General features: G+C 34.6%; 1 protein-coding gene and 1 long non-coding RNA gene across 6 annotated transcripts in view; both read right to left on the reverse strand.

The window, feature by feature from the left end:
- Positions 1-116: 116 nt before the first annotated feature.
- Positions 117-4,121, reverse strand: LOC128987710 (uncharacterized). The gene is made up of 2 exons (XR_008490269.1): positions 3,567-4,121; positions 117-220 (listed from the first exon to the last, which is right to left on the reverse strand). It is a non-coding gene; the product is annotated as an uncharacterized LOC128987710 (long non-coding RNA).
- Positions 4,122-13,327: 9,206 nt separating this feature from the next.
- The window catches only part of LOC128988086 (sortilin-related receptor-like), a 71,066-nt gene continuing 65,515 nt past the window's right edge, over positions 13,328-18,878 (reverse strand). For 3 of the 5 annotated variants that reach the window (XM_054409283.1, XM_054409286.1, XM_054409287.1), the window contains one exon: positions 13,328-14,117. In XM_054409283.1, the coding sequence (XP_054265258.1) occupies positions 14,056-14,117 (62 nt within the window). In that variant the 3' untranslated portion in view covers positions 13,328-14,055. Of the gene's footprint in view, positions 14,118-18,491; positions 18,507-18,878 lie in introns of all 5 variants that reach the window. The other 2 variants (XM_054409285.1, XM_054409282.1) reach the window with 1 other exon arrangement.

Genomic DNA, 18,878 nt, shown 5'->3' on the forward strand with positions numbered 1-18,878 from the left:
TTGTTGTACTAATAAGAGGAAAATTTATGAGCACTTGCCTGTAACTCATGCAGAGGGCATTATCCATAGTGGAGAGGTGGTGTAACCAGGAAGTTCTGAGGGTCAATCCAATGAAGACTGTAATGGTACCATTACATATCACTAGAATACCAACTCTCTTCGGTAATCAGATCCAGGTTCTGTTCAAGTACCTAGGAATAATGCTGGACGACAAGCTCACCTGGAACAGCCATTTGGCACATATAACGCAACGCTGTCAGACCACACTTATGATGATGAGATGATGATGAGGGATCAAAATCTTAAAATCAAAAATTTTACACTTACTGCCTTCTTTCTTTGAAGGGCAGTAAAAATAGGCCTACTATTATATTACACAAATATTTCAATAGCCAATGTTACCATCAAATGTTATATTACAAAACAAATTGTCTATTTGTATAGAAATGTTCTATTTAAGGAGGTTTTTCACTTTGAAATTTCCTAAGAATGAGACATTTTATTCTGAGACTGAGGATGGTTAGCCTAATGTTACATGACCCAATAACAGTTTGAATTTTTAAATCATAATTTTAATGTGATCAATGTGATTTACTCATTTCTACATACGATCGATCCAAAATTTATTAAAACTACGCACAGAGTCTCATTGGTAACCTTTTTTGAGTCGTCATAAGAGTTTTGTGTCTTCAAAAATTAAATAATATGTCTATAGGCCTAACTTAAGTGGGAATAAATTTGATTTTTCCCTCAAAATTCAGAGTTTATGTTAATTAACACAAACTCTAACCCATCAGTAAGTTAACACTGTTACCTAAGATAAGTATAGGCCTATGTGATGTTAACCTAACTTGTATTTCCTTGTTATTAAAAAATGTGTGGGAATTGGAAAGCTCATTAAACATGCTTTTGTTTGCAGAACATTTATTTTTTTGCAATAGGTTCGTATCAAAATAATTTTGGCGGGATAGACTTCCTATTGAGATATCGATTATTTGATATATCGTTTGTTTGGTTAGGTAAAGTAAGGTTAACCTAACCTAACTCACCATACAATATATCGAATTAAACAATCAAATGATCGATATTTTCATTCGGTTTGTGCTAACAGATACGGAAGTCTACCCATTTTGCAGTTGTAGGTAGGCGTATGTCCAAGCAGTATAGGCCAGAGAGCACAGAATAGAAATAGAAAGGGCATCGGGCGAGTGAAGTGAAGCCACCTGAAAATCGGCGTTGCCCGTACAAGTGGTGGGGAGAGCGATGAGTCATCCTAGTTCCGCGCGTCGCTGCGAGTTGCTACTATGCAACATTCATAGACTGATGCATGTGGAGTCAGGAACAGTACAAACCAACATTTGTATAATGTTAACAAGTGTCGGAGACCAAGCATGTGGTTTATTTTCCAAATTATTTATGTGAACGTGTTTATGTTGTAAAAATACTTGTAAAATATCCAATTTACTGTGGGTAATGGGTTTTCTTAATGTTTAATGGTTTCATTGGCATTTTAATACGATTATTAATAGATATAGATTGAGTAGGTACTTTACAGAAAAAAAAAACATTCAAAAGCATGCAGTTCATTTATATTCGTACATGTGTTTATATTTTAAATATAGGCTAACACAATAATGTAAAAAACCCCATTATTGTAGTTGTTTATTTTATAATACTAGCCTATATGGGACCAAGCTTTAGAGAAAATTGTGATAAGTTATTATAGAAAGTTCATTGATGGTTATATTTTAAAACATATAGAACTAAGCTCATATAGGTACGCAAGCAACAATGATAACTTAGTGAACTTTCTGATTTGGATTTTGTGGTTGATAGTCATTAAGTACACGAAACAATAACACGGATAAAATAGCTTTTCTATGGAATAAATATATTATTCAAATCCTGTGTTTTTGTCATGTGAAATAGCCTACTATTGCCATTTAGGCCTACACTTGATTTGTTGTTGTTTGAGCAAAGTAAAACAAACACAAAACGATATTTTTGTTTTTAAGTTAGCCTACATGAAAGTCGATTTAGGCACCATCTAACAAAGGTTGTACCATTTTTTAAAAGTATTTTTGAACAGATTTATGAACAGCATTTTGTTGTCGAATGTTCTATGTTCAAAATATTATTGATAAAACATGTAATTTACCTTGCAAAATTATCATGTATTATTGTTATATGTAATTGGTTTATTGCCATTTATAAATGATTTGTAGTTGTTTGAGCAAAGTTAAACGTACCCAACAAAATAAATGTGTTTTAATAACCTTATTACCTTAACAGTTTGTAAACAGGCATTAATGTAGGCCTATTGTTAAATATAGGACTGATTTAGTCATCATTTAGTTATTAATGACACAAAATAATAATTAAATTAACGTGAATAGCAATTGTATATATACAAATGTTACCGTGCTTATATTATAAATGCATAAATTAGAATCAATATTGAATGCATCAATCACTGTGTGCGTAGTAGAATCATTGACTTTGATATCTACACAGTGTAGATATAAAGTCAATGGTAGAATCTAGCCTATAGTAGGGTAGTAGTCAGAGACGTATAGTCGCAAGGCAGAGCCCGAGCGTCGGTGGGTCCCAAATTTTGCTTCCTCTTCTAAGTACCTGATTTATTTCCAAAACTACCGGTAGGTACTCAACATTTTAAAAGTTAATTTTTCAAAAAAATATAGCCTATGTTATGATTCAACTCAAGCTCTCAAACTTTGCCGCTAACGAAACTTTCCTGACCAAAAAAATAAAAAAAACTAACTTAGATTACTTACTTTTTCATGTTCTAATTCATAATTTAATAATTTCTTTGGGTTTTAACAGCTGTTAAAATGACAATAAAATTATTTTTCCTATTCCAAATTTACTGTCAGTGAGAAGCACTAATTTAGGCCTATAGTAGCTGTGCCAAATTTAGTAATTTTAGGTCTACTCTAGGTGTGTCTAATCATTGTACATTTGGAAAAGGTGATCTACCGCTTTATGCAGCAGTTGCCGCCACTTGCCCGTATAAGTGGTGGGGGATTGGCTACACTGCCCACAATGCTTGCTGGATATACGTAGGCCTAGCCCCTCTATTTCTATTCTGTGCTCTCTGGTATAGGCCTACAGGCATGTCATCATATTTTAAACAGTTTTCAATTAGGCCTAGGTGATTAATTAAAACATTTTAGACTAGGGAACTAGTGATACAAAACATGGGCTAGGAGCATGCACCGCATAGTAAGTTACCATCGTTAAAACATAACTTAGGCCTACTCCCTTGTGTTGCTTTGCCTATGACAGCCCAGTACACTCTGCACCACAACAGCACCTCACTGACTTGTGGTGAGGGGAACCGAGTAGGCCTAATGCCGGCTGTTTTCCAAGCGCCTTCGCCTAGCGCAGCTTGAGTCGGCATAATATCCTCTGCCTAGTAAGAAATATAACTTAGGAGGCTTGGTCAGCCTGATGTTTGTTTATTAATAAGTTATGGCAAAACTAAGCTCGGCCTATTAAAATCCTTTATAAATAGGGGAGGGTTAGGCTATAAGCTCATAACTTACCGTGTTCAGTTATTCATCTACAATTTTCTGGCCTAGTATGGTCGGGAATAGTCTAGCCTAGCTTCCTTTAGGTCTAACTTGAACTGCACTTAATTTTTAAAATGAACTTTCTAAAATAATATTGTAGCCAACTATCTTCTGGTGTGCTGTTTCCTTTTCTCAAGTTTCTTTCTTACTTTCGAAATTCGAAACGAAAACGACGAAACTAATCGGGCTAAGCTGCTACACTAAACACAAACACTACTTTACTTTAGTGAGTGAAGTCAGTGAAGTGGTAAGAAAGTAAAGAAACTTTAAGTTAACCCTTTCAGACCCGGGACCCGGGAATCTAAGTCCTCTCGACCGTTTCCTAGGCTAATTATGAATAAATGTTGGTTTTTCCTAGATTTCAAATACTAAAATTCTTAGTTAGGCTTGTTTTAAGGACGAAACCTTCATAAAACCATATTAACAATTTCAGTTTATCATAAATAGCATTAGCATTCACGCTTAAATAAAACAGTCATTTACCCTTAGGCTACAGTTTTCTTTCACTTTAGTTTCTCCTGACAGGACAGGCTGACAGACAAGTGACAATGCTGACATTGACTTGACGACAAGACATTGCAACAATTGCAACAAAACAATCAGTGTTACCATAAGACATATGAAGGCAGATTACAAAACGAAAATTCCCAGCTGATCTCCATAACCTACACGATCGATGAGTACAATAGGTCTGAGCAGCAGATCCAGAAATTTCAAAAAAAATAAATAAACATCTAACCTAACCTACACAATCGTGTTGGTTAAATTTTCAGGGGGTACACTTCAAAATCTGTTGGCACAAACAACCAAACTAGTAATATCGATCGATATATCGATTATTCTATATATCGTTTGGTTAGTTAGGTAAGGTTAACCTAACCTAACCAACCAAACGCTATATCTTGTGCCAACAGATATGGAAGTGTACCCTTTTCAGGACTTCAAAATTTACCTACACAAATGAGTGTGCTGGGTCTGAAAGGGTTAAGTAAGACTTTAAAAAATAATTGACTATTTTCATTTTCCTCATCCTCATCCGGAAGTGATGAGATTGATGAGAACCTTTTCCTTTTCTCTTTCTGTGAAGGAGTGGGGGATTGTGGGAGAGCGCCTCACGTCGATTTAACTCTGCATTGTCTCATCAGTAAATAACTTTACGCCACACTACATTATTTTGATGAACTTTCCACGCAAGGATTTAGTCCAGAAAACAGCTGTTTGCCGCCAGCTTATTCAAATGGGGTTTCATTGCGTAATACTGTTCTGCAATGAGTTTTACCGGACGCAAAATTTGTTTTTCAGGATTAATTTTGCCAACAGTGTCATTTAGAGGCTTCTGATTGACTATAACGAAGGTTTAGTAATTGAAAAATGATTTTTGTTCATAGAATAAAATTATAAATGCCTCAAATTCAATTTTATATTTTTTTATTATGAAATTAAACCGTCATAACTTAACCTAACCAACCAAACGTGCTGACAATGAAAAAATCTAATGAAGGTTTATTAATCGAAAAAGTAGTTCTGTTTATAAAATAAAATTATAAATGCCTCAAATCCTATTTTACAGTATAATTTTTTTATTCTAAAATTAAACTATCATTACCTAACCAAACTAACCAGACTTGCTTATAATGAAAAATCAAATGAAGGTTTAACCGAAAAAAATCTGTTCATAAAATAAAACTATAAATGGGTCAAATTCAATTTCATAATGTTTTAATTATAAAATTAAACCGCCATAACCTAACCAAACCAACCAAACTTGTTGATAATGAAAAAAATCCAATAAAAAAACTTAGTGCAACGGGTGGGATTCGAACCCGGGTCCTTCGGATCATCAGCCCAGCAGTCTATCCACTACACCACCGAGGCCGACGGCATCAACCGTATCGTCGAGGTAATGATGTTCCCTCAGCCAATCAGAAGCCTCAAAATAATACTTTAGGCAACACTAATCCTGAAATAAAAATTCAGCTTACCGGACACCTATCAGCTGATTATACTGTATTTTCGTGGCAATTAGTGGTTATAAACAAAAACATAACCTCTCTCAGAGGTTATGACTAGTGTTTATTAGTCCTTTAGTTGGTGGAAATATATAAGGATTTGTACGGATTAAGTAGTATGGCGTAAACTATCGTACGCAACTCGTCCAAAATGTGTGTACCGGACTCGTATGGTAATCCCGTACTCAACTTCGTCTCGCACGGGAACGACCACACTCGTCCGGTAAACACTTATTTTCAGGACTAGTAACGTAATATACTATTACGTGAATACAGCAACCAACCAAAGCCATGTTTAATGAAACATGAAGCCAATTAACTTTAGTGACATACACATAATTGGAGTATATCGGGTGGTACCTGAGTAGGGTAAGACCAAAAACCACCAAATATCGACAGGCTCACTTTTAACTAGAAAAAAACCCCCACCGCACTGTCGCAGCAAACCTGCAGACAGCGAATTTCCATTTGCCTGATTTTATTTACACTAAAATGTCTCCTTAGAAAATATCACATTTGTTCCCTATTTAAACAGAATTATTTTAATGAGTACTTATGGCAATGAATACACAAACTATAGTTTGTGTATTCATTGCTTATGGTTTGCTGCAACAGGGACGGTAAAAACGTTTTTTTTAATGTAAAATGTTAAAAGGTACTGTAGTTTAGTAAGAAATTAATGTATTTTCCAAATGTTATCAAAATAAGCAAACTACAACAGTTGACTTATTCTCCATAAGAATAACATGGGAATTTTAAAATTAATTTTTTTTTAATTTTATCCGTAATAATTAGGCGCACAACAACGCTTCAATATACTAAATTATTTGTTTTTTTAAGCTCTACAAATTGGTTTGGAAAGAAATTGTGAAATTTTGAGTTTTTAGGGTAAAAAATGAAAAACCCCTATTTTTACCCCATAAACCCCCGTTCCCTTAGTCCGGTCATGCTGGTTCGCGAACTCATTCAAGTTTATCCCGCCTTACACCTTCAAACCAAATTTTATCAAAAACGGACAAAAATGACTCAAGTTATCGTGCGGATGGACACACATACATATATATAAATATGTATAATTATATAGATATATAAAATTTGAACAAATTGTGTTTTGGCCTCTGGGGACATCAGAATGAAAAAGCAAATCGGTCGCGGGGGCCTAGGTCTTACCATGAGACCTACGATAATAGCTACTTCCCTATAGGGAAATTCGCTAATAAGGTCGTTGAGAATTAATTTTAGTCGACCTTGGTTCTGTGGCGTAGCCTGATCTCGATCTGTTTTCTGCGCGCCGAATTGGCGGGAAGAGTGTGTGTTTTTGTTTTAGCGAATTTCCCATATAGGGAATAAAATAAGCTATTACCGTAACTCATGGTAAGACCTGGACCTGGGACCGATTTACTTTTTCGTTTCGAGGTCCCTGGAGGCCAAAAACAACCATCCCTTCAAATTCATATATATGAATAAATGATTTTATTTCCATCAAAAATTTACAAGGTGAACACTTTTAATATTGGAAATATGACCACTTTAACAAGTTGTGTGGTCAGTAGAAAAAATTATAATGATCTAAAAATAAACATTTAATCAGCCAAGCTCAACATAAAAAATGACACCTGCTCCCTGTGATGTTTGACAATCCTTTTCTTAATAAAGCTAATACCATAGACTAACCAACACAAGGGAGTATGTTTTATCTATGCTAATACTTAAACTAAAAAATCAAAGAAAACAATACTTGATTTAAATTTGTATTAAAATTACATTTGGATGAGGTATTTTCATGGACAACATTATGCATCATGCTATTTCCAAAATTTTGTTTTTTTCCTAAAGCTGGGGGAGCGGAGAGAGGAGCGCGGTGAGCGGACTCCACTTGTCTTAGGCAATTTAATGTTACTGTTTTCCTAGAAGCGGAGTGGAATGCTATGTTAATTTCAATTCCGCTCTCCGCGTTCCTCTCTCTGCTCGCCGACTCCGCGCCTAGGAAAACCCAGCTTAACCGTAGACATAGACATAGACATAGACTTTATTTGCACAAAACATTCCATACATGTCATAACATTTAGAATAGGTGAATTGTCAAAATTAAATCCATACATAAAATATTTAACATTAAAACTTTTAACTTAAAATTAAACACTTAAAAAAAAAAAATTCTAAATTGTAGTTCTGTAAAAATCTTCAATTAAGTAAAAAGCCTTGTCAATAAGAAAATTATCTATTGTATCTTTAAATTTAGTTTTGCTTAGTGACTTATAGCATGCCGGAAGCACATTGTACAATCTCAGCCCAGCGTACAATGGAGATTTTTCATATAGGGTCAAACGGTGTCTGGGGAGTCTGAATATATTTTCATTTCGGGTTTCATACCTGTGATTAAAATGTATTGTTTCTGGTAGCTCATTTTTAACTGAATGTATGTAATTTAATAATTCTAGAATATACAACCCCATTAATGTATGAATTCTTAAATTTTGAAAATGTTTCTTACAAGAACTGCGTGGATGAGAGTTGGTAATAATACGAATAATACGTTTTTGTAACCTGAATAAAGTTTTAATACCAGTAGCTTGGCCCCATAAAATTATGCCATATCTTAACACTGACTCCACATAAGCATGATAAACTACTTTAAGTGTCTCAATAGAAACACAGTCCCTTAAATGTATGAATAAAGATGATATCGACCTAATTTTGTTACGTAAATAATTCAAATGTGAATCCCATTTAACTGCGTCATCTACGTAAACCCCTAAGAATTTATGAGCTTCAACTAAATTAAAGGAACAGTTTTCCATATTTTTGTGTCTAGTATAAAATTTAATAATATTTAATAATAACCTCATTCCCAATCTATATATGTGTCCGTTATCGCGATAAATCGAGCAAAAATGATCCAATTTTGATGAATTTTGGTACAAACGTGTAAACCCACATTTATTCAAATGAGTTCGCGAACCAGCATAATCGGACTATCAATTGCAACAGGGGTTTTATGGGGTATAAAAATTGATTTTTCCCATTTTTGACCTTAAAAACTTTAAATTTCTAAATTTCTCTCTAGACCATTTTGAAGAGCTTAAAAAAACAAATAATTTAGTACACTGAAGTGTTTTTGAATGTTCATTGACTACCTTTTTTTTTTGGCTGGGAAAACTTTTTTTAAATGAAATAGAATATCATCAATTTATAAATGGGAGGAATTGGCGAGCTTTAGCTAGTTATCTAGAAAACGCTTGGAAGTATAGATGGGAGATAGTGACAGAATTTAACTTTTGAACCTAAATTAATTGTATATGAAACTCGTCTACAGATAAGTTAGGTTCAGTATGTTTCTGTTTGTTTTTTTTTCACTTCTGTTATAAAATACTCTTTCTCTCTTATATATTTTCTCTTACCGGTATGTCTTTATTTCAGAAATATTAATAAATCTGTTTAGTGCTCAATATGCCTACTATTCTAATCTTAAGTAATTGAACAACTCTAGTGCCATAGTGCCAACAAAACAGACGGTTATTAACCATTGTTTTTATGTGTCTGTGTAAAAATCTATTTATGTTCTAAATTGTAGAATAAAACACATTTTCATTTCATTCATTCATTTCATTCATTGACTACGGAGAAAATTAAAAAAATTTAAATTTAAGATTCCCATGTTATTCTATGGAGAATAAATAAACTGTTGTAGTTTAGGGAATATTTTAGTAGAAATCAAGCCGGGTAAATGGAAATTCGCTTAGTATGCAGGTTTGCTGCGACGGGGGTATTTTTTGGTAAGTTTTGTACTGAACTATCCAACTATCTTTTAGAGCGACCTCACAAACTCGTCAATTTCGGTAAGTGTCTTATGCTTTATCGTAAGGAAACTGACATTTAACTTAAGGGATTACAAATAACTGATGATTGTAGGACGTAAACAAAATACTGTGTGTTATTCAATTAAGTATTAGTTTAAAGTTGTTAATATATCAAAAACGGTAGCTGAAAGATCTATTTTAATTTAATTATGAGGGTGTAGATTTTGATTCGTTATTACCTTGAGTTTATTAAATATGGACGCTGATGTCGATACTTAATTAATTCGATATCTAGCTAAAATGTTATATCGACGGATACTTTAAAATATTATTTAATTGATTTTTATTAATGCATTTTAATATTAAAACACACATATAAATAACTGTGTAATGGTTAGATATAAATGGAATACTATGATGATGAAGGCTAAGATTTTCTTATTGTTATATAACAAAATAAATTGAGTGAGTAACCTTATGCTTTTTCGTAAGAAAACTGATATTTTTCTTAGGGGATTCCAAATAACTGATGATTGTAGAATGCAAACCAAATATTTTATTCAATTAAGTATAGTTTAAAGTTGTTTACAAAACAAAAAAACTGTAGCATATAAACTGGTTTTCATTCAATTATGAGGGTGTCGATTTTTGATTCATACCAAAAAACATGCCATGATTGTTAAATCCGACAAGGGTAACAGGTCGATAATAATGTATAAATATTACTATGTTGACGAAGTAGATAGTTTCATTAAAGATAACTGCATAAAATTATAACGAAAAGATCCCACAACACAGCATCAGAAACGCACCAAAAATATAGATAAATGATAGTAAAATATTGTTCGACCCTGACGAAATAAATCGGTTAAAATGCATGAATCCACGCGAACCCATGCTGCGGGGATTGCCTAAGGTCCACAAAGAAGGCACTCCGATACGTTCATTGGTCGATTACACTTCTGCACCTACGTACAAGTTAGAAAAAAAACTAGAAACAATTTTGAGACAAAATATAAATGTCAACATAAATTACAGTGTGAAAAATTCATATGAATTAATTGAAAAGACAAAAACCGGAAATGTAAATATGTATAACACCCTAGCATCATTCGATGTAGTTAACTTATACAAAAATGTCCCCTGAGAAAAAAACACTAACTACTGTAGAAAGTCTATTGGTCAACAGCAACCTCCGACCGGAAGCTATTACAGAACTGGTGACATTGCTTAAAAAAGTGTTACCAGAATTATTTCTGTTTCGAAAATAATTACTACACACAAACTGATGGATTGGCAATGGTTTCGCCACTGTCAGGAATATTAGCTGATATATACTTGTACTACATAGAAGAAAGGGAATTCATATTTCTACAAAACACAAATACAAAGATAAAATAGTATCATATTTTTTATATGTTGACGATACTTTCTTTGTTTTCAATGGGGAGAGAGACAAATCAAACTACTCCAGAAATATCTCTGTGAGGTTCGTGAGGTCTGTGAGCTCCTAAATTGAAGTTCACCCTTGAAGTTGAAAAGAAGAACAAAATAAACTTCTTAACAATAGAGAAGTCACAAAATAAAGAGCTAAAGTACAACACATACCGCAAACCAACAACTTCATCTCAGACAATACACGCAACCTCGACTACCACCAATACTCACACAAAATTGCCGCCTATACCGTAATAGTATGATATACATACAGGTTGTTAAATGTGACATTGACCACTGAAGACTATGATAGAGAAATAAACAAAACACCATCAAATACATTGCCGTTTCTAAAGGGGACCATTACCAAAGTAAACTGATTGACCAGCTTATCTCCTAACAGGTCCAACGCAGAAATAAACCAGATAATAGACAGCCAGAATGTAATAAAAATATGTTTGCATAGAATTCAATGACAAAATCGAACACAATCAAAAAAAGCATTTAAAAAACAATGTCCAACTTTCGTTAAAAACTAAAAATAAAAACCAGAAATATTTTGAATACCTTCAAGCCCAATAGTGATAAAAATGATTCTACAGGCATATACAAAATTAATATTGTGCTGAGTGCCAGAGCTATTATATCGGTGAAACAGGACGCTCGTTTGGAACCAAATATAAAGAACATCACCCAGACCCAAGAACAGACCTCCAAAAGTCGACATTGGCCCAACACTTAATTGACAGCAATGATGATTTTCATGACAAACATCGGTCTGAAAGTTCTACACCACTGTCATAAGAGCCGCAAAATGGACGTGCTAGAAGAGTTTGAAATTTATAAACATCTTATAAACCAGGATTTGAACAATTGCATCCTGAACGATAAACTCCAGTTCCAATTGAATTATAATTAATTATATCTTTAACGCCTTGCTCCAAAATAAAAACAACATATCTACATCAGCTGACCACCGGCTTATAAGGAAGACGAAGGAGCAGATAAGTCTACTGGAACCACCTTGCAGTCTGTTCCTGCTCGTGATCACGGCAATGTCGTACAAATCGGTAGGCCTACTTAAATGTATTTAATCCGTCCGTATGTGTCTTCGTGTGTATGTGAACTAAATGTCTACCTGAAGAAGCTACAACAAGTGGATTTTGATGTTCCTGTACTACGATAGTTTGACAATGGCGTTCTGCTGAAACATGTAACTACAAGTACGAACTACAATTTTGGAACTGCAGACGAGGTAATAACCTTCACCTTATTTTTGTGCCCTTATTAGTAGGCTTACCCCAAATGACTGCTGTCCAATCAATGCTATTTTATGGTGCTCAGGTCTGAGCAAGGCCACACTGAAAAAACGTCTGAGCCCATGTGCTGGAGAGCTGTGTCTTCCGTGACAGGCTCTCCTGTGTTCAATGTCTAGGGGCCATGCAAGTTGCTTCTGCCTACTAAACACTCTCAGAGTCTGCAGTCAAGGTGATTGCCGGTGTTATACCCACCTTCCATCTCGCGAGGGAGCGACAGGCGATCTACTGCAGGAGACCCAAAGTAGGCAGAGTATACTGCCAGAGAAGAATGCGACCACAGTTTCAACTGCTGGCAGCACGAATGGAGCACCAAGGCTTGGGGACCACCACGCTCATTCCTACTATCTAACAGGAGCATGGTGAGGTTGGGTATTTGGTGAACCAGTTCTGGTCAGGTCACAGGTAATTCCGGGCTTTTTTTACACAGAATGGGGAAGGCCGCCACCCCAAACTGTCTGTACTGTCCCAGCAGTGCAGACACGGCCAAGCACACCTTATTTTGCAACAGATGGTATGTCCACCGAGCCTCCTTGATCTCTGAGATAGGCGTCAACATTACTCCCGACAACATCACAACATACAGGGGGAGAAAACCTGGAACTGTGTAAAGCAGTTAACAAGGCCGTATTCCGGGTTAAGAAGGTCAATCTTGACCAGCCTTAGCTTTTGCAAGAAATAAGAAGGAATGCCCTAAAGTCGGGACCACGTAAGTTTGCAGTTGGTGGCAGCCAATCACAAGACAAGGCTAGTGCGACGTTGCCACATCGCCCGTTGACAACACTAATTAAAATATACCAAGGAATATTTTCAAATCAGCTGGTATTATTAGATTTGGCAACACCGCACGGTTCTCATTGGTTCATTCAAAACCATATGGTAAATAGGATCCTCCCTCAACTGCAAACTTACGTGGTCCCGACTGTAGTGGCATAGTTTAAAAAGGCCTAGCCCGAAGTAATGTGCTAAACAGTGCAGGCTTGTGTACTAGGAGATGAGGGGTTCTTTAGCTGGTAGTCCGGGGACATTGAGGCCACGGAGTCCGGCTCTACTGAGAGGCCATTGAGCATCTCAAGTGTGTGTAAATGCATTTTTACCTCCTCCCACAACAAAAAAATTATAATTGTTAAAGCTTACCTTCAATACCAGCCCATCAATAAATAAAACAGAAATCAATTTTAATACTATTTATTAAATCCATATTCAAATTGTTGTCTTTACAAGAAAAGCTATTAAAACAATGAAAGACAACAGTATACAGCTTAAAGAAACTCAAACATAACATCCTCAGCTTAGCCTACGGTAATAAATACATTGGTAATTGCAAGAAATATACAAAATACACAAATGCGTAGATAAAATATATTTCATTTCACACACGATTAACTCTAACTCTTTGACCTCAAGTACTGTGGAAATTCTGGAAAAACTAAATGCTAAACATTCACATTTAACTAAAATTTTCCTATTTAAACTTAATAATCAAGGTTTACAAAAGTTTTGAACTAGCAAGCAACCAAACTGTCTTTCCAAACAGACGCTGAAAACTCATTTCAAACTATACCAATAATTTGTAGTTATTAAAAAAAACTGAACTAGATCCATTAAACATTAAATCTCCTCACTCAGACTCTTGAAACATCTTTCATGTTACTCAAAATAAATTCACTCAGACATAAATAAATGAAACAGCAAGTCTATTCCTCAATTACCATCTCACTCAGGAATGGAAATGAACAGGTACACAACTAGAGCTTGAGGCAAGCATTATCACTAACAAATTTACATCAGTCTATCAAACGTAATAGTAACAGTAAGACTTGCTTACGATTAGTATTTGGTCTAAAGGTAAAACTGACTAAGGACACTCCAATGGCAATACTGAAGTTTACGAGCGAGATCAAGCTATTACTAGAGGTTCGTCATCAGAAAATCCTCTGATTACTGGAGAGTCCTCGTCATCTGAAACAAAAGCAGCAAAGATCACAAAAATATAAAGTTGTTCCTTTGAAAACAAAGATAGAGCAGACATAACTGTTGCATGAACAATCACTATGTACACAGTTTGCACAAAATGTAACAGATTTAGGGTAATACTGGAGGAGGATTGACCATTATTAAGAATGACAAATCTCTTAAACCTTAATTTTAAAACTCAAACAGTTTTGAGTTGTTAATGGTTGAAAAACTTTTCTCCACAGATACAATCTGCTAAAAGATTCCCATAAATTACACTAGGGCTTACATTAAAATGTGAATATATTTAAATGAATTGAATTAAAATGTTAATATGTGATAATAATATAATGTTACCTTCTAACGTTCCAAAATGGTGTAGTCTTACGACGCGTTTCGTCAACACAGTGACATCATCAGGTGATCCGCTATCGCTTCGTCTTGAACATTAACACAAAACACATATCACGAACACATAATTACTACATTTAAGGACCGATCGGTATTGTCGTCGCTGTGGCCACAACTCGTTCTGGGCGTCGCCCAGAATTAATCATGTGCGTACGCGAGTTGTGGCCACAGCGACGACAATACCGATCGGTCCTTAAATGTAGTAATTATGTGTTCGTGATATGTGTTTTGTGTTAATGTTCAAGACGAAGCGATAGCGGATCACCTGATGATGTCACTGTGTTGACGAAACGCGTCGTAAGACTACACCATTTTGGAACGTTAGAAGGTAACATTATATTATTATTAATAACTGACGTTCCAGTAGTAGGAATGAATTCTAATAGTTAATATGTGAATTTGATTTAATCCCCAAAAGTAACATTGTTTAAATAACATTAAGTCAAGGTAGAAGAAGTGTGACTCGGTTGTTTGTACTTTCAATAAATAAAAAATGAAATAAAAACATAAAACTTGTTATCAATATGAAAAATATTACTTATAAAAGAGTAATGAATAAACATTTAATGTTAATACAAAAAAAACCACACACACACAAATTAGCCTATTATGAAAATTTCTTTGATTACAATGTCATAAATTGTTATGAGGTTCTTGAAACGTGTACAGTTAACAATGTCAAACAGTGAATGAAATTAAATTTTACTGGACTTAATTAAAGTGTGCAATCACAATTAAAACAACACTTCAGTTAGCTACACACAACCGCAGATTAGCTAACCCATGTTGGCAGATATTTCAGGGTTCCCACGGACCTGGAAAGTCAGGGAAGGTCTGGGAAAGTATTTAAAAAAGGCTGCAAGTCAGGGAAATACTTTAAAATAATGGTTAGTCAAGGGAAATTTACTAAAAACTTCTATAGATCGCGTTAGAAGTGAACAATTGGTTACTAAGATCTTTAGATAAAAATGTCCCCAAGTCATATCTCAAGCTTGCTTACAATAGTTTCTTTCAAAGTAATTTATACAGTAAATTACATATGCTTATGGGGAAATGCAGCTGGAGTACATGATGTCTTACTGGTTCATAAAAAAAACTATCAGAATCCTAGCTTCAGCAGACTACCGGTACTCAGAGCACTGTAGGCCTATTTTTATCCATGAAAAAGTGTTAACTGTCTTTAGTTCATATGTTTTGTATGTTCTGTTATAAGTAAAAAAAAAACAATCTGTATTCTTGTTGAAACGGCTAAATGTACATAGCCAAAACACAAGGCTCAAGCATGAAATTGGCATTCCCTTTTGTAGATTGACCAAAGCAGCCAAAAGCTCTAAAGTTATAGGGCTTAAACTGTACAATATACTACCTCATCATGTCAGGAATATTGAATCCTTTGCCAATTTTAAACTGTTGTAACAAATGGTCTTCTAAAGCACCCACTTTATTCTGTTAATGAGTTTTTACATTTGAGTGCTACTTATTTTAGAGAATTTAAGTAACATGCATTGTTATATGAAATTTTTTTATTTTAAGATATTTTTATTCTCAATGGACAACCATGATCTCTTCTGTGATATAGGCTAAGTTGTACATGTATGTTACATAAGGTCCACTGTGATAATGTTCATGACTCTGTTATTTTTTAGTTCATAGTTTTCTTTGACAATGTCTATTGCACAACTGTGTCGAATGACAATAAAGGATTCTTATTCTTATTCTACATTTTTTTGGAAGATTTGTTATATTGAAATGAGATAGTTGCTGAAAAAAAAGATTACTAAGTTTGAAAAATCTGTGGTGTATATGTAATTTTCATTACAATTTTTTTTCTATTTAGAGCTGTAAGTATTAAGAATTTGATTTCTTATATGGTATTGTATTAATAAATATCCCCGCTACAGCAACCCTCAGATTAAGCAAATTTCCATTTACCTGGCTGGATTTCTAAAGTATTCCTATAAAATTATTTCCTGTTAAAATAAGATTAATTTTAATAATTACAAAGGTTTGTTGCTACAGAAAATATAATAAGGAGTGTTTTTATTAAAATCTTGATAGCTTAGTACAAAATAAACAAATTTGTCAAAAAAAATAAAAGTAAATCGGTCTGTGGTCTAGAAGTCTTGTCATGAGAACTGCAGTACATACAGTAGCATATAGAAAAATCTGTAAAATGGAGGTGTAATGGTGGCTATGGGATGGTGGTATTAAATAATAATGAAAGTTATTTTTTAAGCGACTTAACTACCTAAATATTAAGAAAACTCACAATACATAAAATATGCCGTGGTCAGAGAAATGAACAGAAATCGGTCAGGGAAAGTCAGGGAATTCACTTAATATTTTCGTGAGAACCCTGTATTTCTGTATCAATTTGTATTTAGATTCCGGTCCTATATTAGTACTGCTTTTGATAACATGTAAATTAAACTTCCAAACAGAGATGAAATTTAATATCTATGTTGAAAGTGGTGCCAGTTATAGAATAAACATATTTTTAATCATTCAACCAAGAGTGTGGTGACAGCACACAGTTTTATACGGATAAAAACATTGAATTGTTATTCGCAACATTTTGATCATACCAATTTCATGAAATCAGTAGGGATGGACGGGTCCCAAAATAGCGGGAAATTTTCTGGAAATATATTCCCGATTTTTAGGACAAGATTACATTTGATTCGGGAATTTTTTGGGACGGGATTTGATCCGATCGTCGGTGATTTTGCCACTTTGCGAGTGACGATGACGCCGCTATCGCGAGAGATGTTCACGATAGTTCTGTGAACGCAGGAGGCGGAGTCATACCAACAATTGCGTCGTGACCGCGTAGTTGTACTGACCGCAAGTCAGGTTTCTATACTTGTAAATTTTGACCAATTTTTTGTATTTTATAGATCAGTGCTACAATTAGTTTTTCTTTTTTGGTAACTGCAATACTCAACTTTCTTTTTTTGCACAGGAAAAAATACCATCCCGTCCCGTCCCAAAAATCAAGAAGGAAAGAAAAATCCCGTCCTGAACTAAGAATTCAATCTCGTCCATCCCTAGAAATCAGCATCGTTTATGTCCTCAACCTTTGTGGATTTATACTCGACGAAGGATTAAGTTCTTCAGGGGCGCACTCAGACTATTGGTTTGGGGGGGGGGGGGGGGGGTTGTAAGCTAAAACCAACCAACTGATTCATTTACAAGTGATTTTGAGTTTTATACAAATACGATATTGATATTTACAGGATAAATAATACAATTTTTATTTTGGCTGTGTAAATATAATTAGAAAACAAATTAGATATAAGTTTAAGTTAAACTTATAGATTTACAAAACAAAATCCAGACGGTTAGACGATTTTTGACTGTACTAGTGATTCAATTACTCTGTGAATATTTAAAGCTTTGAGTCCACTCAGTCTATTTGCATCCATACACTGTACTCATGACAATACGACTACGAGTACTACGATTTGCAACTACACAGTGCGAGCGTGTCAAGGTCCAGAAAGGAACTGTGCTATTGATTGAGCAAGTGCCGCTAATCGCTAGTGGTAACGGCTTGTGGGCACTATGAGGCAGGGCAGAGGGCAAACGTGCAGCCGTGCTGTCTGTCTGCATAGGCCTACAAATACTTCTTACAAAACGCCTGCTCCTTGCTGTATTTAATTCAAGTTCTGTTGGTAGAATAGGTTTAAAGTTTATGCTATTTTAAGAGCTAACCCTAGGTTCTAAGCCTCCCCTGGGTGCGCTGCTGAAGTTCTTTTCAATGAAAAACTTGGTTAGCTGGTCCAAACGGATGTGATGTCTACTTCAGTATCCAAGAGTCAATAGTACTGCTTTACAAGTGTCTTTTACTCATAAATTGTAAGTTACAGAAATTACATAATAGATTAATAAATCTAAGCTGTAAGAAAATTTAACTTCAACTGCCCAGGCTTTACACAAGATATTTTGTGCATGCATTTGGTAGCTTACCTATCAGACTGTTGCCTGTGAAAGCAGCAAAAGCAAAGCAAATAGTGAAGAGATAATGCCAAGTAAACAAATGTTTATCACAATATGTGGTGTTAGAGCTGTGATCTACAAGTGATTTAGTTATTGCTGTACAAAGTTAAAACAATTATGAAACACATAATATGTGTACTAAAATCTGTACAAAAAACAGTTTGAGCAGAAACTGAACACAGAGTAGACATGCATGAAAATAAGTTTAGTACACATTTAAAAAACATCACTCATCAGTTGTTGACAAAATTCAGTCAAACATCAGTTATAACATTTGTGCTACTTACAAATTTAAAAACCACAAATAAAATCACTATCAGCAATAATTCGTTTGTAGTAAAATTATGAGAAGAGAAA

This window comes from Macrosteles quadrilineatus, unplaced genomic scaffold (assembly GCF_028750875.1).
Source record: "Macrosteles quadrilineatus isolate MER2022 unplaced genomic scaffold, UCM_ALF_1.0 Scaffold_2__2_contigs__length_208266976, whole genome shotgun sequence".
NCBI lineage: Eukaryota > Metazoa > Arthropoda > Insecta > Hemiptera > Cicadellidae > Macrosteles > Macrosteles quadrilineatus.